At 49.5% G+C, this 24895-nt stretch overlaps 1 protein-coding gene across 2 annotated transcripts in view; it reads left to right on the top strand.

Moving 5' to 3' along the window:
- Positions 1-24895, top strand: part of FBLN5 (fibulin 5) — a 98631-nt gene that overhangs the window by 52568 nt on the left and 21168 nt on the right. For both annotated transcript variants that reach the window (XM_006155803.3, XM_006155802.3), the window contains exons 5-6: positions 16989-17111; positions 22883-22999. In XM_006155803.3, the coding sequence (XP_006155865.1) occupies positions 16989-17111; positions 22883-22999 (240 nt within the window). The remainder of the gene's footprint in view (positions 1-16988; positions 17112-22882; positions 23000-24895) is intronic.

Here is a 24895-nt window from a genome sequence, read left to right as displayed (position 1 = left end):
CCTTGATGAGAAGAGTCTTTAGTGGAGCGAAGGAGATGGCAGCCCGAGTGGCGTGGAGTTGAGACTGGGAGGTGGGAAGACAGAGCAGTGACTGCAGACATGGACTTCTAGGAAACTGGTGTGAAAGGGGCAGAGAAGTGTGGTTGCTGGGGAAGCATGGGGTGGGGAGGGTCTTCAAAAAGTTCGTGGGAAAGCTTTGCAGGATTAAAAAAAATCGTGTCAAAATAAGCTCATACCTGTAATTCCACTTATCCATCAACTTTTTGAGTATCCTCTTGCATAACTCCAGTTGTTTTTCCTTAGAAATCCTTCATAACTGCTGTTAACACTTGGCAAAAGCATTCATTAAGCGCCCAGTTGAGCTGGCATTATGAGCAGAGTCTTGATCCAAGCCTTGAGGGCCAGGGATCACCTCATTGTGGCTTTCCTTTTTTTTTTCTTTTTTTAAGGTTTTTGCCACAGGGCACATGTGCTTGCCTGAAGGGGCAGGGTGGGTGAGTGGGGGGGGTGGGGGTGGGCAGGGAGAGACAGACAGACTGACAAAAGGAAGGTGAGAAATCACCGCCTAGGGGAATGGCCATGCCACAATCCCTTCTCCTGCACTCTCCTCCTGGGACTCTGGGCATGCACACACAAGTGCCCAGTATGATTTTCGAGCAGTCAGGTCAGCCATGTGGGAATCTAGCACCTTAACCATCACGCCACCTGCTGACCCTGGCTTTTTTTTAATATATGGAAGTCAAATTGTTCTGATTCAAGCCAATGCAGACAGTCCATCAAAACAGAAAACTTAATTCCAGTTTTTGTGGAAGTACAAAGAGCTGGGACTTCTGTAGGGATCTCCCTGGGGAAAACAAGTCCTGAAACTGAGCCAGTACCAGTTCCCACAGGCACAGAGGATGGCCGTCTCTTCTCTTTTCCCTCCTAAGCTATTTTAGTTTTCCCCCTTTAGCTCTTTCTGCCCTCGGTTCTTCTCTTTCTCCCCCTCCTTTCCTAGCCGCCTTGGCTTGCTGCACGATGACTTTACAGATGGGCTCCTACCCTGTCTATGCACCACCGCACCCAGTGCTCAGTCACAAGTGTCTGCGTGTGTGAGCTGCTCAGATTAAATGGCCGTGGCCCTCTGAATGTGTTGTGCCTCTCGGGCCCCAGTGCCTTCTCACAGGCGTTCTCTACCTTCTTTTGGCTAGTTCCTACTCTTTTGTCCTCGGGCACACACTCAGCCACTGTAGCAGAGAGACCTTTGATACACTGACTCAGATTAGAGAGAACTTTATGTCTCCCTCATGCTGCAGTCTAGAGGCAGGTGGCTCAGGGCAGGTAGGGCAGCTCGAGTGGCTTTCATTTCTGGCTCCCAGATGGCTGTTCCAGCTCTCACCATCATACCTACATCCCAGCCAGAGGGAGGACAGAAGTGACCAGGGGAACACACACCCATTTTTTTTTTTTTCTGAGAATGTTTTGCTATAGGGCACGTGCGCTTGCCAGAGAGAAACAGAGAGACAGAAAGTGAGACATCACTCTCCAGGGGGGATGGCCACACTGCAATCCCTTCTCCTCCATTCTCCTCTCGGGATCTTGGGCAAGCATGCACACATGCCCGGTATGAGTTTAAGCCACGGGGTCCAGGACTCAAATCGCAGTCGACTATGTGGGAGTCCAGCGACATAGCCATTACGCTAACTGCTGGTCCCCAACACCCATTGCTTTTAAAGATACAACCCAGACGTTGTCTGTATCACTTACATCCTACCGGCCAGAATTCAGTCACATAGCCGTCCTTCACTCTAACGGGAGCGAAGAATGCAGTTTCGTTGCATGAATGGATAACGGAGGAGAAGAGCAGGCCCTGCCATATAGCCCTTCAGGATCCATTCGGGTGTCTTTCGTTCCGGGAAGCCTGTTTCTCCTAGGACCACCCCTTTCTCTCTAGCGAGACACTGTCCTGAATGGGATCCCTCCCCTGTTCTCTATTATACTGGAAGGGACATTAGCCCTGTGTCATTTGTCTTTGCATCCCTAGTTTCTGAGACAGTGTTGGCCCAGGGTAGACGTGTGGGGTGTAAATGAATCCGACAGGTGCATGGTTGCGTCGGGTCTCTCACTGTGCCCCTTGTAGTGGAGGGAGACTGGAGTGATGGAGCAGCTCTTCCAGCCCTAGGTGTGCTCTGTCACCTTCCTGCCTTGCACCCCAGAGGGATCCGGCAGTCTGCCGTGACCCCCGAGCGGCGGGTGGAAAGGTTATCCTCCGTTCCATTGGCCAAGTAAACACGCAGCCCTGAAAAGTGTTTGATCGGTTCAAATGTTTAATTTAGGTTTGTGTGGTAAAATTCACCTCCTTCCAGGTCCAGAGAGTGGTGGGAAGCAGGGTGTGACTGGGAGGGTGTGGTATTTGCGGGTGTGGCCCTCGCTTCTAGGCGCTCAGCACTATGGCCACCTCTATCAGGAAACAGTGTCTCCCAGGCCTGTGTCCCTTCTGTTCTCTCTCCCACCTCCGTGGGCCCCACGTGCTTTTTCCTTTTTCTCTCATCCCCTGAGGTTTCCCCTCCTCTTGACTCACAGCCTCCACAGGTATTCTCTGATATGCAGCGGCTGTCTGCTGGAGATGAAGCAGGGGGCTTTGGGCTCCAGCAGGGTGAGAGGTGGGGCAGGAGAGGAGACCAGCAGAATGGGTCTGTGGATCGTTATGTCAAATGAACCATCTGTCACTTCTCTCCACTTGTCCTCCACATCTTTGGGTCCCAGGAACGGGTGGGTGTGTGGGGAGGAACCATCCCCTTCCATCATTGTTCCATATGGAGACCTGCCCCCCTTCCCAGATGCTGGAAACTCCCTGCTGTATGTTCCCATAGTGTCTGCAGCACGCTCCACACGCTCATTTGTGCATGGTACCTGTCTTCCCCGCTCGCCTGCAGCTCTAGGAGGACAGATGACGGAAACTCCGCTTCACAGATAAGGACCCTGCAGTGCAGAAGGTCAATGACACGCACAAGGTCTGCCTGTGAGTTAGTGATGGACTCAGAAGGGGCCGCAGGGGCTTGGGAAGAAGACAGGTGCAGATTTCATTATCGCGCTCTGAGAGCGGTCCAGCGCGGACTGTTTGTTGCTGTTGATGGACTGATTGCATGCCTGGGGTCAGTTTGCACACCTGAGTATTCTCACGCTCGCAACAGGCCCAGGGTTTTGTCCCTAGCCTGGAAAAAATTATTGGGTTGTCGGAAAAGTCATGATGCATTTTTGCATAGAAAAGCACGTTAGGACTTTTCTGATGACCCAATAGATTGGTTTTCCTGGTTGTGCCCTACAAGGCCCCACTGAGGCCCTGCTGAGGCCGCACTGAGGCCCCGCTGACGGTGATTTTCAAGCCATGGCGGTGCAGCTTTTCCCATTCGGATGCCCTCCCTCCCATGATTGCTGTAAATAGACTTCTTTCTTGTCTGAGATGTCGAGTTTCTAGGGAGAGACAAGCAGGAGACAAACTTCCTTCATCAGTCATGCTATAGACTGAATATGTCCCCCCAAATTCTTGTGTTGACACCCCAATTCCCAACACGATGGCATTAGGGTGTGGTACCTTTGGGAGGTGATTACTTTTGGATGAGGTCATGGAGTGGAGCCCCCATGATGGGACTGGTGTCCTTTGAAGGAGGTGAAGAGCTAGTGCATGCCCCACTATCAGGCCCTGACCAGGACCTGACCATGCTGGGACCCTGACCTTGGAGTTCCAACTTCCAGAACCATGAGAAAGACATGCCTGTTGTGTAAGCCGCCCAGACTGTGGTGTTTGGTTTTTTTGTTTGTTTTTTGTTTGTTTGTTTGTTTTTTGAGAGGTTTTTGCTATAGGGCGTGTGCGCTCGCCAGAAAGACAGAGAGAGACAGAGAGGCAGAAAGCGAGAAATTACCCCCCCAGGGGAGATAGCCAAGCCGCAATCCCTTCTCCTCCATTCTCCTCTCAGGATCTGGGCACACACGCACACGCGCTCGGCAGGAGTTCAAGCCACTGGGCCTGGGACATGAACCGTGGTTAACTACGTGGGAGTCCAGCGACATAGCCATTATGCCAACTGCTCGTTCCCAACTGTGGTAATTTTGTTATCACAACCTAAACTAAGATACACAGGGTTTTGGAAGACACTTTAACTCAACCTTGGGCCATGGTTGGGTGGGAAGAGGGCTCCAGGCCACGTAAGCTTTGACTTCAGGCTCTGCTAGAACTGAAGTTAGCAGCAAATGTCCTTCAGATAGCCTCATTCTGTGGGAATGACAGATGGGCCACAAAAGAGGTGGATGTCTAGACTAGTCTTTTCTGTCTGGTGGCTTAATGGAATTTCTGCCTTCAGAAAAGCTTTGGAGTGAAGTATCTTGAATTCCCTCCAGTCTTCGGCACTGTGGTAGGTGCTTCGGGTACAAAAGTAAGTAAGGCCCATTTCTTGCTCTCAAGAAACTTGAGGTTCAGGGGGAGCTGCACACAGCTAACTATGCAGTGCAGTGTGGACGGCTATAAAATGAGCTGTGCTTTTACACACACTTGGGCAGAAAGGTAGGTTTGACTTTCGATGCTGCTGGAGTGTAGAAAGAATGCTGTGAGGCTTCTAAGGGGGAACATAAAATTCTGAGTACTAGAGCCACGTGGCTCTCTGTGTTTGGACGGTTCTGGAGGTTGTGTGCTTTAGAAGGAAGTCTAGAGGTCGACAGGTGAGTTACAACGTCATTCCGATCATTTAGAGAACAGACAGTGAGGATGGGGGTCTTTAGAATGGTGAGGAATATGAAGAAAGATGGGAATTTGTAAAATATTCAGAAGGAGAATTGCTTAGCCGTGGCAATTAGTATGAGAGCAGGAAGCAAGGGGAAGATTTAAGGATGACTGAGGTGTCAAGCTGGGATATTGGAAAATGATGCCACTCTGAACAGCTTGCATGGATATAGAACCAAATATCACTCAGGACGGAGTGGTCCCTGAGCCAGCTGCATTGGCCTTACCTGGGAGCTTCTTAGAGAGGCAGAATTCGAGCCGACCGACAGCCTAGTGGTTAAGGAGCTGAACCCCACATGGCTGGCCGCTCTTTGAATCCCAGTCCCAGTGGCTTGAAAAACACATAGGGTGCATGTGCGTGCATGCCCACATCCCAGCAAGAGAGAGACGCAGAGGAGAGGGGATTGCAGCGTGACTATGCCCCGTTGGGACCCTTTCTCTCTCTCTTTCTCTGTAGAGTGTGTGCACCCTCTGGCAATTGAGAGAAAAAGAAGAATCTACCTTATTATAGTCCACATTTTAGCAAGAGTCCACTGATTCATATCACATTAGTTTGAGAAGTGTTGGCCTGGCAGCGTGGGCTCAGATAGGGTTTTGTGTTGGATACATTTAAGAAACTTTAGAATAACACAGCTTTCCGAGCCTCAGTCTCAGGCATTCTGACTTAGTCAGGCGAATCTCTTGGGTAGTTAGATTTGAAAACCACTGGCTTGTATAGATTCAGAAATTGTCTCTGTTGATGAGCAAATGGCAAGAATTTTAGTAAATAGAAATCTGGTTTGAGCTGTTTGCTTTACAGTCATAATAATTGCCAAAGCCTCATGTTCTTAAGAAAAGTTGGGAACAGCAGGTAGCATGAAGGTTAAGGTGCTGGACTCTCATGTGGTTGACCATGGTTCGAGTCCTGGCAGCTTCAAATTCACAGTGGGTCTATGCATGTGCGTGCCCAGAATCCTGAGAGGAGACTGGAGGAGAAGGGATTGCAGCGAGGCCATTCCCCCTGGGGGCTGATTTATTGTTCTCTGACTGGTGAACAACACACCCTATAGCAAAAATTTCTCAGAAAAAGTCTACATTGACAAAACAGCCTTGTCTCCTTACTGTCAGGACAACCTGGGGTGTATGATGCTCAGAGTTTGTCACCATGTAGTGACCATTCATATGTTGGCAGGAATTGAATGGGCTTGGTCGATTCACTATCCAGTTTGAAAGCAGCTGAAGTCAGCTGATGTTTACCAAGCACTCTGGGGATGAAAATAATTACCCAAGAACCAAACAATGTGCTCTCCATTAGTTGCATAGTTTGTCTCTGTAGAAGGTCATAGCTCGAAGGGGCCTTTTAGAATTCTCCAAACTCTAACTTTATGGAGAGAAAAATAGAATACACCGAGAGGTTGGGACCTAAATTCCAGCTGATTTTCTCCAAGAGAGAATGATGTTGTTTGGAAAATAGACCCCATATTTGTTGCCTAATTAGAGGCACAAGATGAGCAGGCTTTGTATTGCATGCTTCATATCAAGCTTTGGGAAGAGAGCTGTAAACACAGAAAGATCTGGTTCCTAACGATTGATCAGGACTGGAGACGCATGGAGTGCAGATGTCCTGGAATTCAGCAAGCGAGTTCTCCAGCGCTGAGATCTTTAATTAGGCAGGTGTTTGGCACATAGGGTGCATGTGCGTGCATGCCCACATCCCAGCAAGAGAGAGACGCAGAGGAGAGGGGATTGCAGCGTGACTATGCCCCGTTGGGACCCTTTCTCTCTCTCTTTCTCTGTAGAGTGTGTGCACCCTCTGGCAATTGAGAGAAAAAGAAGAATCTACCTTATTATAGTCCACATTTTAGCAAGAGTCCACTGATTCATATCACATTAGTTTGAGAAGTGTTGGCCTGGCAGCGTGGGCTCAGATAGGGTTTTGTGTTGGATACATTTAAGAAACTTTAGAATAACACAGCTTTCCGAGCCTCAGTCTCAGGCATTCTGACTTAGTCAGGCGAATCTCTTGGGTAGTTAGATTTGAAAACCACTGGCTTGTATAGATTCAGAAATTGTCTCTGTTGATGAGCAAATGGCAAGAATTTTAGTAAATAGAAATCTGGTTTGAGCTGTTTGCTTTACAGTCATAATAATTGCCAAAGCCTCATGTTCTTAAGAAAAGTTGGGAACAGCAGGTAGCATGAAGGTTAAGGTGCTGGACTCTCATGTGGTTGACCATGGTTCGAGTCCTGGCAGCTTCAAATTCACAGTGGGTCTATGCATGTGCGTGCCCAGAATCCTGAGAGGAGACTGGAGGAGAAGGGATTGCAGCGAGGCCATTCCCCCTGGGGGCTGATTTATTGTTCTCTGACTGGTGAACAACACACCCTATAGCAAAAATTTCTCAGAAAAAGTCTACATTGACAAAACAGCCTTGTCTCCTTACTGTCAGGACAACCTGGGGTGTATGATGCTCAGAGTTTGTCACCATGTAGTGACCATTCATATGTTGGCAGGAATTGAATGGGCTTGGTCGATTCACTATCCAGTTTGAAAGCAGCTGAAGTCAGCTGATGTTTACCAAGCACTCTGGGGATGAAAATAATTACCCAAGAACCAAACAATGTGCTCTCCATTAGTTGCATAGTTTGTCTCTGTAGAAGGTCATAGCTCGAAGGGGCCTTTTAGAATTCTCCAAACTCTAACTTTATGGAGAGAAAAATAGAATACACCGAGAGGTTGGGACCTAAATTCCAGCTGATTTTCTCCAAGAGAGAATGATGTTGTTTGGAAAATAGACCCCATATTTGTTGCCTAATTAGAGGCACAAGATGAGCAGGCTTTGTATTGCATGCTTCATATCAAGCTTTGGGAAGAGAGCTGTAAACACAGAAAGATCTGGTTCCTAACGATTGATCAGGACTGGAGACGCATGGAGTGCAGATGTCCTGGAATTCAGCAAGCGAGTTCTCCAGCGCTGAGATCTTTAATTAGGCAGGTGTTTGGGAAGTGGGTCCTGTGTAGCTTCCAGCCTTGGCTGGGCTCATGTTGATGAGAAATGGCACCGACCCAGCCCAGCAGCAGGCCTGAAAAGGGCTCCACTTGGAGTCGCAGGAATGTGCCATTGTTATTTTCTTCTTTCTTATCAAGCCCCCTTAGCCAGAATGAGGAAGGAACAAAAGCAGGCTGGGAAAACATGTTGTTTCACTGGGTAAAAATTTACTACCAAGGAAATGATTTTTGCCATGTCCAAAAAAGGAAGAATGGCGGCCTTGGAAAGGTGTAGTCTTCCAAGAGCTTTGGACGGCTTCTCCCAGTGTCACCCAGTGAGAATGTTTGCCTTTGGCAGGTGGCCGTTCTCACACGAGAGCAGACGTTCAGCCGAGGTTACGTAGACAGGCTTGCAGAGTCAGCCGTCGCTTATTCGCAGAGCTGGGCAGAGAAGGCAAGGGAGGAGGGACGAGCCATAGGTTGTGTGGAGGTCGGTCGTGCATGGCCGTGGCGTTCAGTGAGGCAGACGGCCCTTTACGCTTTCAGATGCGTGGAATCCAATCCTGGATGATAGAATAGATGCCAAAGAGCAGAGGCGGAACCTGAGGCCCTGTGTTTGTGCACCTCTCATCCCAGTCTCTCACCATGGGCTGGAACAGGGAGAAGTCTCTGCCTTCAGCTGTGGCCAAACAGAACTAATCAAGCCGTATAGACCACTGAGCCCAGGGCCTGTCCTCTTTCCGTCTTCAGTGAATTCCAGAACAGTGCCTGCCAAGAAGCAGAAGCCACATTTCTGCATCTTCCACAGGTGTGAAAAAACAGCACCTCAATGGGGAAGGAAACCGAGACCCCTAGGCACCTAGTACGGGCCAGGCCACGTGATGGGACCTTTGTCTGTGTCCTTTATGAACTCTCACGGCAGCCCATGAGGCAGGCCTGTTCCCCTTATTTTGCAGAACACCTGAGCATCGGAGAACTTGAGAACTGTGTTATTCGGTCACCAGGGGCAGGGACCTGGCTTCACAACCAGCTCTGTCTTTTTTGTTTTTTGTGTTTTTGTGTTTTTTTGTTTGTTTTAATCCACTAGCCTTTTCTGGGAATGTTTCAGCCCTTTAGTTCTTCTTTTCTTTCAAGTTTTGATACTTGGAGAAGGGCCCAGAAAATATTTCCCAGGCCAGCAGGTGGTGTGGAGATGAAACAGTTGGATCCCACATGGCCAACTGTTTAAGTCCTAAACCTGGTGACTTGAAAACCACATGTACATATGCACCCCAAAAAATACTGAAAGGGGAATGAAGAAGAAGGGTTTGCAACATTGCCATCCCCGTGAGGGGTGATTTCTCACTTTCCCTGTCTCTCTCTCCCTGGTGAGTGCGTGTATCCTGCAGTTAACAACAACAACAAAAATGTTCTTCCTATGGGCATTGAGGAATCTTTAGTGTTTTGTTTTGTATCGTCTCTCTCTTTTTTTGAAAAAAGAATTATTTTATTTATTATTGACCAGAGAGGGACAGAGAGAGAGAGAGAGAGAGAGAGAGGAAAAGTGAGAAAGCAAGTTGCCAGGTCTGGGACTCGAACTACTGTCAGTCATGTGGGAGCCCAGTGCCCTTAACCACCATGCCACCTACTGGCCCGTTTTGTATAGTCTCTTAAGGATGTTTTATTTTGGTTAGAATTTGTGTTATGAAGCAATCTAAGTGTTTTCCCTTTAGCTTTCAGAAATAAATGCTAAAATGTAAACACATGTAATACATATAATATGTCCATTCAAATAAGCAAGTGGATGACATGCATATTATTTATATTTGATCATACTTATAGGATTACACTAAATCTGCTATATGGACCTACAGAAATTTTTTGTTTGTTTTTTGTTTTTGAGTGAGATTTTTGCTGTAGGGCATGTGCATGCGCTGGAGAGACAGAGACGGAAAGTGAGAAATCACCTGCTGAGGGAATGGCCATGCCACACTTCTTTCTCCTCCATTCTCCTCTTGGGATTTTGGGCACACACGCACATGTGCCTAGAGTATTTCAAGTTGCCAGGTCTGGGACTCGAACTGCGGTCAGCCATGTGAGAGTCCAGCAATGTAACCACTATGTCATCTGCTAGCTCCCAGAGATTTTTATATAATAACCTATAAGGGACCAGCAGATGATGTAATGGTTATGTTGCTGGACTCACGCAGCTGTCTGTGGTTCGAGTGTTGGACTGGGCGACCTGAAACTCACACAATGTGCATGCGTGTCCAAAATCTCTATAGGAGACTGGCAGGAGAAGTGATTGTGGTGTGGCCATCCCCCTGCGGAGTGATTTCTTGCTTTCTGTCTCTCTGTCTCTCTGGTGAGCACATGTGCCCTGTAGCAAAAATCTCTTTTTTAAAAAAGGAAAAAGCCTATGAAATAGCCTATGAGTTAACTCTGAGATTATGCTTAGAATCGTTAGTTTTATATGGGGCAAAAAAGTGAGTTGTCTGATGTTTTGTGAGAAGCAGCCCACTTTCAAAGGGAGGACATAAAATGGACATAAATCAACAGCACAAAACCATGGAGTCCTTTGAAAACGTCATCTGGCAGGAGAGAGGGTGCCCGTCACCAATGACATCTGTGGATGCTTGCTTCAAGACCTAAAACTTTCAGTAGCTTCATGGGAGTCAGATTGGAAGGTTCTGTTCATTTGGTTATTCTTAGGTTTATTAGAAAACTGTATTTTTAAACAAATTAATTTTATTTATTACTATTACTTTTTTAAAAAATTGCTATAGGGCATGTTCACCAGGGAGAGAGAGAGAGAGAGAGAGAGGAAGTGAAAGCAAACCAACAGGTCTGGGACTTGAAATGCAGTTGGCTGTGTGGAAGTCCAACGCATTAACCAGCACGCCACCTGCTGGCCCCAAGAAAGTTGTATTTTTTTAGATTTCTGTATTTCTTCTCTGAGCTAAAAAGAGAGGGAGAAGTAAGAACTCCAGCAGAGTCCTCATGCCATGATCCACGCTCTCCCCCCGACCCCCGCCAAGCTGGCCTGGATTATAGACATGTGCACATGTGCCCAGCCTGCCTGTGTGGGTCCCACGGTGAGAATCCCCAACCTTTGCCATGGGGGTCTAGTTGCATTACCATTGAGCTGCTGCCTGGCCTGGAACGTTGTATTTTGGTATCTAGAGGCCAGATTCTCCACCTGGTGCCTCTGTGAAATTTGTTTTAAAAATAATTATTTATTTAATTTTATTTATTCATTCAGTCATTTTCGTTTGACCAGGGAAAGACAGACACACAGAGAGAAGAAAAGTGAGAAAGCAAGCTACCAGGTCCGGGACTTGAACCGTGGTTGGCCATGTGGGAATGTCCAGTGCCTTAACCACCATGCCACTTGCTGGTCCCTCTATGAGATTATGATTGGACTTGAGGGACATTCCTTTACGAATGCTGTCTAAGCACACCTGTTCACATGAAGTTGACCGACTGGCCAGGGACGTGAGACATGACCAGGGGTCTGAAAGCCTACACGAGGGTCTTTGATGTGGGCTGCTGTCCCAAGTCCTCCTCAGAATGTGTCAAAGAGGTGGCACTGAGTGGCTTGATGATATTCCTAAGTGAGCAGTTGTTTCCAATTGAGGAAGCCCCACGGGAGCCATCTGGAGGGAGGTGACAGTGCAGGTAAAGCTACACAGATCAGCAGAGCTGTGCCACTTGATACAGATGACAGTGTCTGAGCGTGCCTGACACAGGGCTCTTCTGTGTTCTGGGAGAGCCAGTGCGTGCTTTCCTCCGGTTGCCAGGCTGTGCGTCTCCAAGACAGCAGATAGGTGCTGCCCCACCTGGAGAGGGGCGAGCCATGGTTGCTGTGGCAGAATCTTCCTAGTGCTAGGCAGCTGGCCAGGGCTGCGGCTCCTCAGAGACATCCGGGAGCAGGTAGAGGGGCCTTCTGGGAACACATGGCAGGAGGCCCTGTGCTCAGTGCCTGCTCTCCCAGCTGGCCTGGAGGTTTGGGAGGACACACACACACATGCACACACACGTGCACGCACAATGCTACTGTAGAACATGAAGGATGAATGAACCCATGAGTAAATGGCTGCACCCAGCATTCTTTTTTCTTAGGAAACTCTATTACACAGAAAAGGAAAGAGAAGGGAAGGGAAGAGGGGAGGGGAGGGAAGGGACCGGGAAGGAAGGGAAGGGAAGGAAAGAGGCATGGTTTGTGCACGAAGATAATGACACTTGCTCAGGTTGCTGTAGCTTGTACTTTTCCACTGATGCAGAAAAGGAGGCCCTGCCAAGGAATGTCCTTGGAGTGGCTTGATGTATTTTCCCTCCTGTTATTTAAGTCAAATGTATTGAATGTAAGCAGTTCTGTCGTGAGCTGGAATGTGTGTTGCGTCTTTCAGCCCTGTGTGGAAACCCGCAGTGTGATTATTTCCAGTTCTGCTCCATCCTCCAGGTGTGTGAGCTGACGGTGGTGTGGGCCATGGTGGTGGAACTAAAGCACACACACCAAACCGAGCTTGTCAGCTCGTTAGCTGGGAAAACCTGTCTGGGGGCTCAAAAGCATTCCTGATTCTTGTTCCTGTGTTCATTCATTCAACAGTTACTGAACATTTATGGTAGACTTGGCCTTCTACCCAGTGTGTTTTGAGGATGTAAAGATGAAAGACACCTCCCCCCAAATTCCAGAGACTTTCTGAGTTCTCCAAATATGCTTGGCATTGATAATTCATTAAGCGAGCTAATGAAAGTTGAACGTTTAATTTTAAAATGTCTATCAACAGAAGTGCTATATAACAGAATTCATTCTTTTCTTTCTTTTTTCCTTTTTTTTAATTTAGATTTTTTGCCAGAGGGTGTATGCATTTGCTGGAGAGAGACAGAGAGGGAAAGTGAGAAATCACCCTAACCCTCTAACTCCGGGATGATGGCCATGCAGAAATTCCTTCTTCGCCATCCTCCTTCTGAAATTTTTAAGCACTCCTGTACCAGGTCTGGGACTTGACCCACATAGTTAGCCATGTAGGATGTTTGCAGCTTTTTTTTAAAAAATAATTATTTTATTTTATTTATTATATATATATATATTTAATTCGATTAGAGAGAGAGAGAGACAGAAAGAGAGAAGGGGAATGATAAACAAGCCACCAGGTCTAGAGTCAGATCATGGTCAGCCACGCCTGAGTCTCGTACCTCAACCATCACACCACCTGCTGGCCCTAGCATGCAGCACCTTAGCCACCATGCCATTTGTCGGCCTCCAATTCTTTAATTTTTTTTTCTCCTTTTTTAATGCTTGGGAGCACATGCATGTACAAGAGAGAGAAAGCACCTCCAACTGGGTCTTGTCACACTGTGGCCCTCCCTCTCTGCTCTCCAGTTCCTCAGGATTCAGGCCCACACACCTGCTCGGCATGCTTTCAGGCTGATCCAGGGATCTAACCCGTGGTTGGCCTTGCATTCCTCAAAGCCACCTGAGCTGGGCCCAGTCAGCTCTTCAGTTCAGTCAGAGTGGTGGCATTTTGAAAAAGTGAACTTTAAATATTTTGTTTCTAGGCCTGAATACTTGCACATACTCGTGTGTGTGCATGTGCAACACACACACACACACACACACACACACACACACACACATCCGGTCCTCTGGACCCTTCTGAGCCATCTGCTTCACTTGTGTGGGTCTGGTTCTCCCTGCTGGACTCTGTGGGCACATTGTGCGTGCCCTAAGTTACACAGCGGCTTGGAAACTTGCTGTCACCCACGCTCTCAGACAGTTCGCCCTCTCACCCTTGGTCTCCCTCACCCTTCACTCCCCTCAGGGCAGGAAAAGAGCAGAAATTCCTTAGGCTAGGTTGTTCCCAGGGTACAATTGCCATCCATCAGTCCCCACCAGGAAAATGTAAATACGCACTGGCTGATAGTGGCATTATTTATTGTCGTAGGCTTCGATATGGATTTGAGCAGGGGCGGCCGCTGGCCAAGCATTATTTGCTGGTCCCCTGGGAGGCTCTGCAGTGTGGGCAGAGCTGGGGTGGAAAGGGACAAAGGGCAGAGGCGGAGTTCTTGCTGCTGAGAACAAGGCGGGGCCTTTTCCTCCCAGGCCGCACACAGTCAGCACGTTGGTGTGGGTTAGAGGAACCACCTTGTGCCAACTCGAAACTGGGTTCTTGGAGGTTATGCTTGGGGGAGTGAAGGCTGGTTCCATGTAGTGCCCAGGCACCTGGGCATTTGGGGATGGGGTGGGGATTGATCAGTGTCATTAGTGTGGGTTACAAATAGATGGCCGATTGTGGTCGTGTCTCTTGAACCCGGGAGACCATTCTCCTGTGGCATGTTTCACTTAATCAGTTGTGCAGACTTCCTGAGCACTGCATGCAAAGCCCCATGCTACAGGCCCTCGTCCTCAAGGAGATACACTGTTAGACCCTAGGCACCCCTCCACCCACACTGCACATATTCTAGAAAGTCATCTGAAGGATGATGATAAAGGCTGCAATCTGCGATGTCAAGGGGCAGACAGTTGGTGAGATGGGGAGGTAGATGGTCAGAATAACTCAGCTGTGTCTCCTCTGCTGAGTCTGCCAGTCCCCCACTGGACCTGCTCAGTCCTCAGAGCTGTGAGCTATCATTCCTGCAGAGTGGACTTGGAGTCAGGCATGTAGGTGGGCCTGTGTTCAGCTCTTGGCATGGTATTTATAAGCTCTTTCAGCTTTGCTGTCCCAGCTGTAAAGTGGGCATCATGAGCCTCACCCCCACCCCACCTGCCCAGCATGAGAGCAAATATGGTAACAAGGAGGGGTCAGGTGCACAGCACAGGGTCAGTGAATTGCAGCATGTAGTTATTTCCAAGTGCATGACAGTCCATTAAGTGGAGAAGGTGGTGGAGGTGGAGAAGGTGGTGAAGGTGGGAGAAGGTGGTGGAGGTGGAGAAGGTGGTGGAGGTGGAGAAGGCGGTGGAGATGGAAGAAGGAAATGGAGGTGGGACAAGATGGTGGAGGTGGAAGAAGGCAGTGGACATGGGAGAAGGTGGTGGAGGTGGAGAAAGTAGTGGAGGTGGGATGAGGCGGTGGAGGTGGACGAGGTGGTGGAAGTAGAGAAGGTGGTGGAAGAGGAGAAGGCGGTAGAGGTGGAGAAGGTGGTGGAGGTGGGATGAGACAGTGGAGGTGGGATGAGATGGTGGAGGTGGGAGAAGGTGGTGGAGGTGGGACAAGGCAGTAGAGATGGGACAAGATGATGGAGGTGGAGAAGGCAGTCGAGGTAGGACAAGGTGGTGGAGGTGAAAAAGGCAGTGGAGGTTGGAGAAGGCGGTGGACGTTAGAGGGAGAAGGCGGTGGAGGTGGAGAAGGTGGTGGAAATGGAGAAGGTAGTGGAGGTGGGACAAGGTGGTGGAGGTGGGACAAGATGGTGGAGGTAGAGAAGTCAGTAGATTTGGAGAAGGTGGTGGAGGTGGGAGAAGGTGGTAGAGGTGGAGAAGGCAGTGGAGGTTGGAGGGAGAAGGTGGTGGAGGTGGAGAAGGCAGTGGAGGTTGGAGGGAGAAGGTGGTGGAGGTGGAGAAGGCAGTGGAGGTTGGAGGGAGAAGGTGGTGGAGGTGGAGAAGGCAGTGGAGGTTGGAGGGAGAAGGTGGTGGAGGTGGAGAAGGCAGTGGAGGTTGGAGGGAGAAGGTGGTGGAGGTGGAGAAGGCAGTGGAGGTTGGAGGGAGAAGGTGGTGGAGGTGGAGAAGGCAGTGGAGGTTGGAGGGAGAAGGTGGTGGAGGTGGAGAAGGCAGTGGAGGTTGGAGGGAGAAGGTGGTGGAGGTGGAGAAGGCAGTGGAGGTTGGAGGGAGAAGGTGGTGGAGGTGGAGAAGGCAGTGGAGGTTGGAGGGAGAAGGTGGTGGAGGTGGAGAAGGCAGTGGAGGTTGGAGGGAGAAGGTGGTGGAGGTGGAGAAGGCAGTGGAGGTTGGAGGGAGAAGGTGGTGGAGGTGGAGAAGGCAGTGGAGGTTGGAGGGAGAAGGTGGTGGAGGTGGAGAAGGCAGTGGAGGTTGGAGGGAGAAGGTGGTGGAGGTGGAGAAGGCAGTGGAGGTTGGAGGGAGAAGGCGGTGGAGGTGGAGAAGGCAGTAGATGAGCAAATCCTGAATGTGGCCTTGAGGTGGGGTAAAGGAGGCTGCAGGCTGGGGAGGGCAAGACTGATAAGGAAGAAAGACCCTGGATTTGGTCCGGGCAGGTCCACTGTGCTCAGTGGATCCTTGTGGAGTGAAGTAATGCATGGATGTTTAGAAACTAGTCACCACCTTTAGGTCAAAGGGAGGGTGTGGCATAGTGAGATCCCATTTCAGGATGTTGAGTGCTCTCTTCCAAAGTGCCATGTGAGGAGAAGAGGAAGAGGGCCATGTCAGTTTTCTTTATTCTTATTCCTTTTTTTTTTTGGCTTGCTATAGGGTGCTTACGCTCGCTGGAGAGATGAGAGAGAAAAAAAGTGAGATTCATCCCCCAGGGTTTGGCCATTCCACAGTCCCTTCTCCATTTTCTACTTGGGATTTTGGGCATGCACAAGCGGGAGTGATTTTTAAGCCACTGGGTCAGGGCCTCGAACTGCACACTAGGCTGTGTAGGATCCAGCTGTCTTACTCTCCCTGCTACCTGTTGGTCCCTGTCTTAGTTTAACAGAGTTGTGAACACTGACTGTGCTCCATGCCAGTGTCAGCTGCCTTGGAAAAAGCTGAATACGATTCGATCTCTGTGCTCTGACCGTTAAGGAGAAGGGGCTGACTTGGACACAGGTACCTTCACTCCACCAGACAGAGTGACTGGCTCTGTAGCAGCAGAAAGAGACCTAACATAAGCAGAGGGCAGAGGGAGCTCAGCCCCTGGAGTTCTGGAGTCCTTGGAGGTTGGAAGATTCAGGAGCCCTAGGGCAAAAGATTTGCCTGGACGACCATCAAGTGATTAGGTGACTAGCTTCTGTGGGCAGGAAACATTTCTTTTACTTCTGTGATGCTCTCAGTGGTATTTGTCATAGTCCTGTGCACACAGTAGGTACACAACAGACTCTTGTGTAGCCTCATAGAAAATGCAGAGTCCCCAAGGGTATGCGTTCCCTTCTCGGACATTCTGCTTTGTGGATTCTAGTGGGCAGACTAGCTTTACTCCCCCCACCTGCAGGTCAGCGTCTCCAGGACAGATGTCACACCTCCCTGGTGTAGCTTCGTCAGCTGCCTCCCAGCCAGGACAAGCAGTGGGCACCTCTGGGGGCTGCAGGACTCTGGAGATGTTGCTGACGTTCTTTGCATGTGTCTGTGTTACAGATGTGGACGAGTGTGCAACAGACTCCCACCAGTGCAACCCTACTCAGATCTGCATCAACACTGAAGGGGGGTACACCTGCTCCTGCACGGACGGATACTGGCTTCTGGAAGGCCAGTGCTTAGGTAACAGCGCTGTGGGTTCCCAGGGACTCTGCGAAGTTCATGGGTGCCAGCAGTATTGTGCAGGGTGGGCACAGTCGGTGGTCTAAGGGTAGCAAGCTTTTATTCGGGGAGGGAGGTAGAAGGCTGTTCGGCTTGCATGGATCATTACCTTAAAACCAGTTTATACTGTTGTGTCATAATTATAGTTTGTGTGCGCGTGTGTGCGTGTGCTTTTTTCTTTTAATTGCTAGAAGGCATGTGCACTAACCAGATCGAGAGAGTGAAGGAGAGAAGCATCCCCCTAGTTGGGTGTGGTCACACCCCAATCCTTCTTTCTCCATTTCTCCATCCCATGAAGACTTTGGGTACACATGCCCACGCACCAAAAATGTTTTTCAGGCCAGGCTTGGCAATGTGGGATCTGGCCCTCTATGCCCGGCTCTTAATTCCTGCACTATGAGGCTGATCCATAGTTTGTTTGTTTTTTCCTTTTTTTGTTTTAGATTATTGCCATAGGGCATGTGTGCTCACTGGAGAGAGATAGAGAGAAAGAGAGAGAGAGAGTCAGGAAAAGTGAGAAATCGTCCCCAGAGCAGACGGTCATGCTACAATCTCTTTCTCTCTATTCTCCTCTTGGGATTTTGGGTGCACACGCACCCAGCATGTTTTTCAGGCTGCTGGCTCCAGGACTTGAACCATAGAGTCAGCCTTGCAGGATCCAGAACTTTAACAACCATGCCACCTGCTGGCCTTCTTTTTTCAAAGTTTTTATTGGCCTTAGGGCATGTGTGCTTGCCAGAGAGACAGAGACAGAGGGAAAGTGAACAATCACCCACCTGCCAGGAGGATGGCCATGCTGCAATCCCTTCTCCTTTATTATACTCTTGGGATTTGGGGCATGCATGCACACACACCCAGTGTGATTTTGAAGCTGCTGGGTCAAGGGCTTGACCCATGGTCAGCCATGTAGGAGTCTAGCACCTTAACTACTATGCCACCTGCTGGCCCCTCATCTTTATTTTGTAAGCTTATTATTTATTTATTTCATAAGAGAGGGGGAACCAGCAGTTAGCGTAATGGCTATGTCGCTGGACTCCCACGTATTCGACCACGGTTCGTGTCCCGGACCCGGTGGCTTAAAACTCACGCCGGGCGCATGTGCGTGCGTGCCCAAGATCCCGAGAGGAGAATGGAGGAGAAGGGATTGCGGCGTGACCATCCCCCCTGGGGGGTGATTTCTCGCTTTCTGTCTCTATGTCTCTCTGTCTGTCTGGCGAGCGCACGCGCCCTACAGTGAAAATCTCTCAAAAAAAAAAAAAAGAGAGGGAAAGTGTGTGTGTGTGTGCGTGGGTCTTCATGTTGCCATCCTCCTCTCAGCCTCAGCATCCCCAGCATGCACAGAGAGACCTCGGGATGCAAACCTGGGACCTGCCACCAGCTCTGGGATTTGAACCGTGGTTTACCTTGTGGGAGTCCAGGACTCTAACCACTATACAACCTGCTGGCCCCTTGAATTGAATTTTTAAGGGGTCAAGTTTGATTTACTTTGACTTTCTTTCTGCATTTGGGAAGTTAATCTCTAAGTCTGGAAGCAATAGAAGGGAGGGTTATTCTGCCCTGGTTAGAAATAATACTAAGGGAAGGGGACACAGTGGCTTAGTCACAGGACGTCCCAAGTCTCCAATGGAGCAGTAGATTCTGATCTTACCTCATCTCCTCCCAACACCCCTCATCCCCCAGCCCCACCACGGCCACCCTACTGGGGTCCTTTAACTCCCGGAGAGTTGATCATCAGCAGTTGGGAATCTGCTGTGGACATCCACTATATGATCTTTCTGTTTATTTTTATTGGAGAGTTATTTTCCTTTCTTCCCCTCTAGTCTTGGGTTTAGCCAAGGGAATGAATTCATAGCACTCCCTCTAGCTGTCACTTCAATTTCTATTTCTAAGGTATAATCCTTATGCTGTGTTTTCTTGGAAAAGCCTTTCCAGTTGAAATTCTCTAAGACACTATTCTGTTGCCTGAAAGTCAACAGAGGATTGAGAAACGGTTCCAAACAATTTCATGGAAACAAAAAAAAAAATAATAAAAATAAAGAAGGTGCTTGTTTCTTTCCAAGTCTTTCTTGATTGAGACTGAGTTTGGGTCTCTCTCAAGCTCTGTCTAAGGAGCCCTCCAGGCCTGTTAAAGCTAGCCTAGACTGGGCTTGGTTTTCTTTCTTCCTTCCTTCCTTCCTTCCTTCCTTCCTTCCTTCCTTCCTTCCTTCCTTTCTTCCTTCCTTCCTTCCTTCCTTCCTTCCTTTCTCTTTCTTTCTTTCTTTCTTTCTTTCTTTCTTTCTTTCTTTCTTTCTTTCTTTCTCTCTCTCTCTTTCTCTCTTTCTCTCTCTTTCTTTCTCTCTTTCGTTCTTTCTCTCTTTCTTTCTTTCTTTCTTTCTTTCTTTCTTTCTTTCTTCCTTCCTTCCTTCCTTCCTTCCTTCCTTCCTTCCTTCCTTCCTTCCTTCCTTCCTCTATTTTTTTAAGAGGTTTTTTTTGGTCTTAGGATGCACGCGCTAGCTAGAGAGGAAGAGAGAGAGAGAGGCAGTGAGAATCAAAGTGAGAAATCTCTCCAATCCCTTCTCCCCCCAGGATCTTGGGCACACATGCATATGTGCCTGGTGTAAGTTTCAAGCCACTGGGTCCAGGACTCGAACCACGGCTTGCCATGTGGGAGTCCAGTGGCTTAACCACTATGCCATTTGCTAGTCCTTAGTTCTTTTTAGGCATGCAATGAAGAGCTGATGCATAGGAGCATTTGTGAATATGATGATCACTGCATTTAAACTGCCCTCTGCTATAATGGAAATTTTGATATTGCTGATTTGAACATTAAGCACACCAACGAGAGGGACTTATTTGTACAGGAACTTAATATGTAGAATTTTGAAGCTGGAAAGAATGTTAGATATTATGTCATCCAACTTTTATAGAGTTGGAGACTGAGACTTAAAGAGGAGGGACATTTTGGAAGAAGTTAACGCAGTTGGGTCGGACATCTGAATTGCCCGAGTCTCAGGCTGCCACAAGGGGCGCTGTAGAGACAGAGGCGACCAGGATACAACAGGCCTATTGTAGAGACCTTGGGGCCAGGAAACTCCTCCTGATCTGAGGGGCTCACAGACCTGGGACCTTCCTCTACTTGGTGGGGGTCATGCTCTCCTGCAAAGTATGAAGTCTGGGGAGTGAAGCTCACGGAAGCCTACCGTGGTGCCACCCAGCACAGCCGGCTCACACTTAACATCTGAAGTGAAGACCTTCCTAACTGGGGCAGAACTCAGCCCTTCCTCTGGCCAAACTCTTTTCTCTCTTTCAAAATGTGAGTTCACAGTCATCCTCCACTGCTTCCACAACCTCTGGAGGGTTTACTTTTGCAGAAAAACAAGGAGCAGAAGGTCTGTTACTCCTTCAAAGTATAGCAGGCCAAGGGTACTTTCTTGGGCCTCTGCTGTCTCACTGGGCCTGGGTGATATACCCAACTGCATTCAGAAAGAGGTCAGGGTCAGCAACTGTACAAGCCCATGGACTTGCCAAGCAGGAGCTTCCCAGTGCTCGGGGGTCCCGATGGTGAAACAGTGGTAACATCTGATGCTCTGTGAGGCTGACTCATACGAAAAGCTTGCAGGTTCAAGTTTCGGGACATCCCTGGGTATGCCAGGCACATGTCTATCTGTGATGTGGGACTGGCTAATGGGGATAGATTGTGGCATCAGGATCCTGTTAGAGTGCAATGTCTCTTTCTTCTCTCACTCATGGGAGAAATAATATTAACAATAAAGGGAAATAGCTGAGACTCCTAAGTAAAGCCGACTCACATCCCAGTCAAGGTAGTATATTTGGATGCAGTTGCTTGACAGGCTGAAGCCATGTGGAGGTGGGGTTCAGTGCCCAGCCTACGCTAAAAAAGCTGGGTAAGGGGATATGCCATTGTACTCCCAGCTACTTGGGAGGCTAGGGCAAGCGAATCAGGAACTCATGGCCTGCGTGGGTAATGTAGTGGGACCTTGTCTGAAGGAGCCGGTCATGGTGGTGGAAGCTATGATCCCAGCTACTCGGGAGGTTGAGGCAGGAAGGATCACGACACAGCAAAACCCTGTCTAAAACATCAGTCTACCCCCCCCCCTCCGCCAACCCTCAACAACACACACCCAGAATCACAAGGATAGGGCACAGGATCTTGGAAGAGCTGAACAATGGGAAGGGATCAAGATGGGCTGGAGAGATGGAGTCCTTCCTGGGAGCAGGCAGTAGAAACCGTGCATAGGGACCGAGGTTCTCAGCTGGCCTCTGCAGCCTTGGGTGGACCCTGATCCCCGGACTTGCAGGGAGGAAAACCCGTTACTTTGGAGGGAGGCAATAGGTGAGATAAGAGCCACTTCGCAGCTGCAGTCAGGTCACTGATCACAGCAGGAGTCTGTACAGGTGAGGCCTCTGAGGCCCCTGTCTGCTCCGGGGCTGGCAGTTTCGTTCAGGACACCTGATCCCCCTGGAGGGAATTCTGCAGCCCATGATGCTGTCAGCTTGGGAAGTGCTGACGGTGCTCAGCCCGCAACGTCAGAGGCATGTCAGGGAGGTCATATTGCCCAGGTCCACTGAAAAGACCCACTTGCCCACAGTGCTGCTGCTTTCCCTGGAAAAGCCAGTCCCAGCTTGGAAGAGGCATAAGTATCCAGAGTTTTATGTCCACTCTGGTGCAGGGAGGAGCTGTGAGGCGAACTCCAGCATCCTTGTGTTACAGGATTCATAGGTCTCCAGATTGCAGCCTACCCAGCTCGTCCTGGCCCACACCAACTCGTTCCTGATAATCAGACTATTCGTTGCTAGCAGGGCTGGCAAGGAGCCTGTTGGAGCAATGCTATGGATTTTTCTTACATGCTAAGCTAAGTTGTCCCTTCCTGGACAGTGAAAAGTTTATGTAGAATCTTAGAGTTGAATCTTTTTTTCCCCCTGTTTTTAATTTTTGCTACAGGGATGTGCGCTCACCAGAGAGAGAAGAGAGAGAAGGAGAAAGCACCCCCCATGGGCATAGTCTTGGTGTAATCCCTTCTTCATTTCTTCATCCTGTCAGGATCTTGGGCGTGCCCAGTGTGTTTCTCAAGCCACTGGATTTGAGACTTGAATTGCGTGGTTGGTCATGTGGGATCCAGCTGTCTTAACCACTAGGTCACAGAGCCAGCACTTAGAGTTGAATTTTTTTTGTTGTTGTTAAAGAGATTTCTGCTAGAGGATGCACGTGCTCTCTGGAGAGACAGACAGCGAGAAATCACCCTGCAGGGGGATGGCCATGCCACAATTCCTTCTCCTCCATTCTCCTCTTGGGATTTTTGGGCACACCTTCATATGTGCCCGGCGTGAGCTTTAAGTCACTGGGTCTGGGATTCAAACCACACATGGGAGTCCAGTGATGTAACCATTATGCCATCTGCTGGTTCCTGGAGTTGAATCTTAATGTTCGATAACTCTTAGAGTTGGATAAAATCTGAGGGGCGATCTTGCCCAATATCCCAATTGAAGTAGAAATTTCTTTTCTCTTTCAGGACAAGTTCAGGTGTTCACAGGACTGAGATGGGTCAGGAAGGCACTAGATTGTAGGACCTTACAATTGAGACCGCGTCACCATCCCTGACTCACAGGGGCTATTGTAACTTTGGTTTCCTCTTTGCTTTCCTCCAGGGTCCTCAGGAGAGGGGCACAATAGTACTGGCCAGTGGTGGCGAGAGTGAATGAGGAGAGTCTTACCTTGCTTGCTCTCTTTCCAGACATTGATGAATGTCGCTATGGTTACTGCCAGCAGCTCTGCGCAAATGTTCCTGGATCTTACTCCTGTACATGCAACCCCGGTTTTACCCTCAATGAGGATGGAAGGTCTTGCCAAGGTATGTGATGAGCACGGTAACTTGGACGTGGTGTGGAACACTAGGGGCAGCCTTGTTCGGAGCCTACGGTTGGTGAGAAACACGATTGTTGAAGTGCGTGGCCATTCATTGTCCCTGTCCTGCCATCCCCATGCCACTTTTTGAGACAGCTCAGAAAGTGCTCTGAGAACTGCTGAGGCTGGACCCACAGTCGTCCATAAGCCCTCACAGTGCCATGGAATCACATCCAGAAGCAACCTCACTGGCTTTCCTGCCTAATCAAAAATTTCCTTGAGTGTCCTATAGCCTGACTTCAGTTCCGGAGGCCCGAAGAGGGGTGACCCTTGAATAAGCGCATACTGAACACCATGCAGGGGTCTCGTGAGCAACCTTGAAGCCTCCCGCTGCAGTTTTCCCTCATTACTTAGCGAAGAGTCTGACAGCGGTGCTGACTTCCCCTGTGACTCAGAGTGGCCCATGAACACCGAATGAAACCAAGCGTTTTCTGGTTTTCACACAATCACTTCAAATACTGATAAGTAAGAAAAACAAGCTGTAAGCCGATTGCGGTTTCCACCTGAAGGTTTCTTCTGCTCAGGAAGTGAATGGGGGACTTCAGACCCAAGGAATTAGTGCAAGCCCTGCTCTGGCTCTGGCCTTCCCACCCCAGCTCCCACCCCTGGCCTCCAGCCCAGGCCCCCGGGCCCTGGCAGCAGCGTGGTCCAGGGTGGAGGCTGTGCTGGAGACACAGAATGAGGCCTTTGTCTGGAGCCTGCCACCAGGTCTTGAAGGGCCCGTTTCCTTGTCGCACCATTTGAGCTCTGGCCGGCAGGCTCCAGGCCAGCTAGTGGGAGGATATTATGTCTCCATTAGTTTAATCGTATTTAAATCGTTGGATAAACAGGAAGGCATCAGGGTTGAAGAGTTTGATCCTGGAGTCTTTGTAAGTCTCTCTTCCAAAGCTGGTTCTGCTAATTGTTCCAAGAAGTCTCGACTGTTTCTCTTGCCAGGAGAAGTCATTTTCTTCTGAGAACAGAGGCCAGGCAGGGAGGTTGAGGAAGCTGATAGAGCAGGGGCCCTTCCTTCCCACCGGAGCAGGTCACGGGAGCCTGGCTCTCTTGCTGCCACGATAAGCAGCTTGGGGCCGATGCAGGTCCCTCTGTGCCAAGATGGGACTTGGCGGTGCCAGTGCACGTTGCCCTCAGAGGCTGGCACAAAGCTCCCGGTACCTCCTGAGGAACAGCCATGTGCAACTGAGACAAAAGGCGCATGTGTCTTTCAAGCCTCTTGGAGACGGGTCTGTGACGAAGAGCAGATAATGTACCCGGCCGTGCCAAGTCCAATGGCCTGATAAAGCAGCAGGCCCAGCAGCCAGGCCTGGACTCAGGCACTCAGCCACTGGGGTATTGCATCAGCAGGGCCGTGGGGAAACACAGGACGATACATACTCTGTGGGGCTTTGCAATCCTAGCGTGCAAAGGTGCTTCAAGGCATTACCATGTCTGTTACTCTCGGGGAACCCTGATGTCTTTGTGACGTAGGCAGGCCTGTGCTTGTGGTCCTGCTTCCCAGGGAGGACGTCAGGGTCAGAAAGGTTAAGCAGCTTGGGAGATGGGGGGAGTTCAGAGTAGAAGCAAGGCATGAGCTCCCTGTCCAGCAGGTTGGAGGAGAATGCTGTCTGCTCACAGAGGGTTCAGAAGGGCCTTTGGAAAAGGCCAGCAAGAAAGGCCAGTCAGGATCCCAGAGGCTGAATCCTTGAATCCTCCTTTCCAGGAGCAGCTGAGAGCTGTGAGAGGGTGGGGCTTGAGTTCATTCATTTCCTGGGTTGGTGTCTGGCCAGAAATGCAGGACGCCAGCCCTTGCACTCCCCAGCCCATCCTGTCTGAACTTGTACTCAGTGGCTTTGCATTATGAATT

The sequence above is a fragment of the Tupaia chinensis genome, unplaced genomic scaffold (assembly GCF_000334495.1).
Source record: "Tupaia chinensis unplaced genomic scaffold, TupChi_1.0 Scaffold000469_1, whole genome shotgun sequence".
Lineage (NCBI taxonomy): Eukaryota > Metazoa > Chordata > Mammalia > Scandentia > Tupaiidae > Tupaia > Tupaia belangeri.
This window is presented reverse-complemented; position numbering and strand designations above follow the sequence as displayed.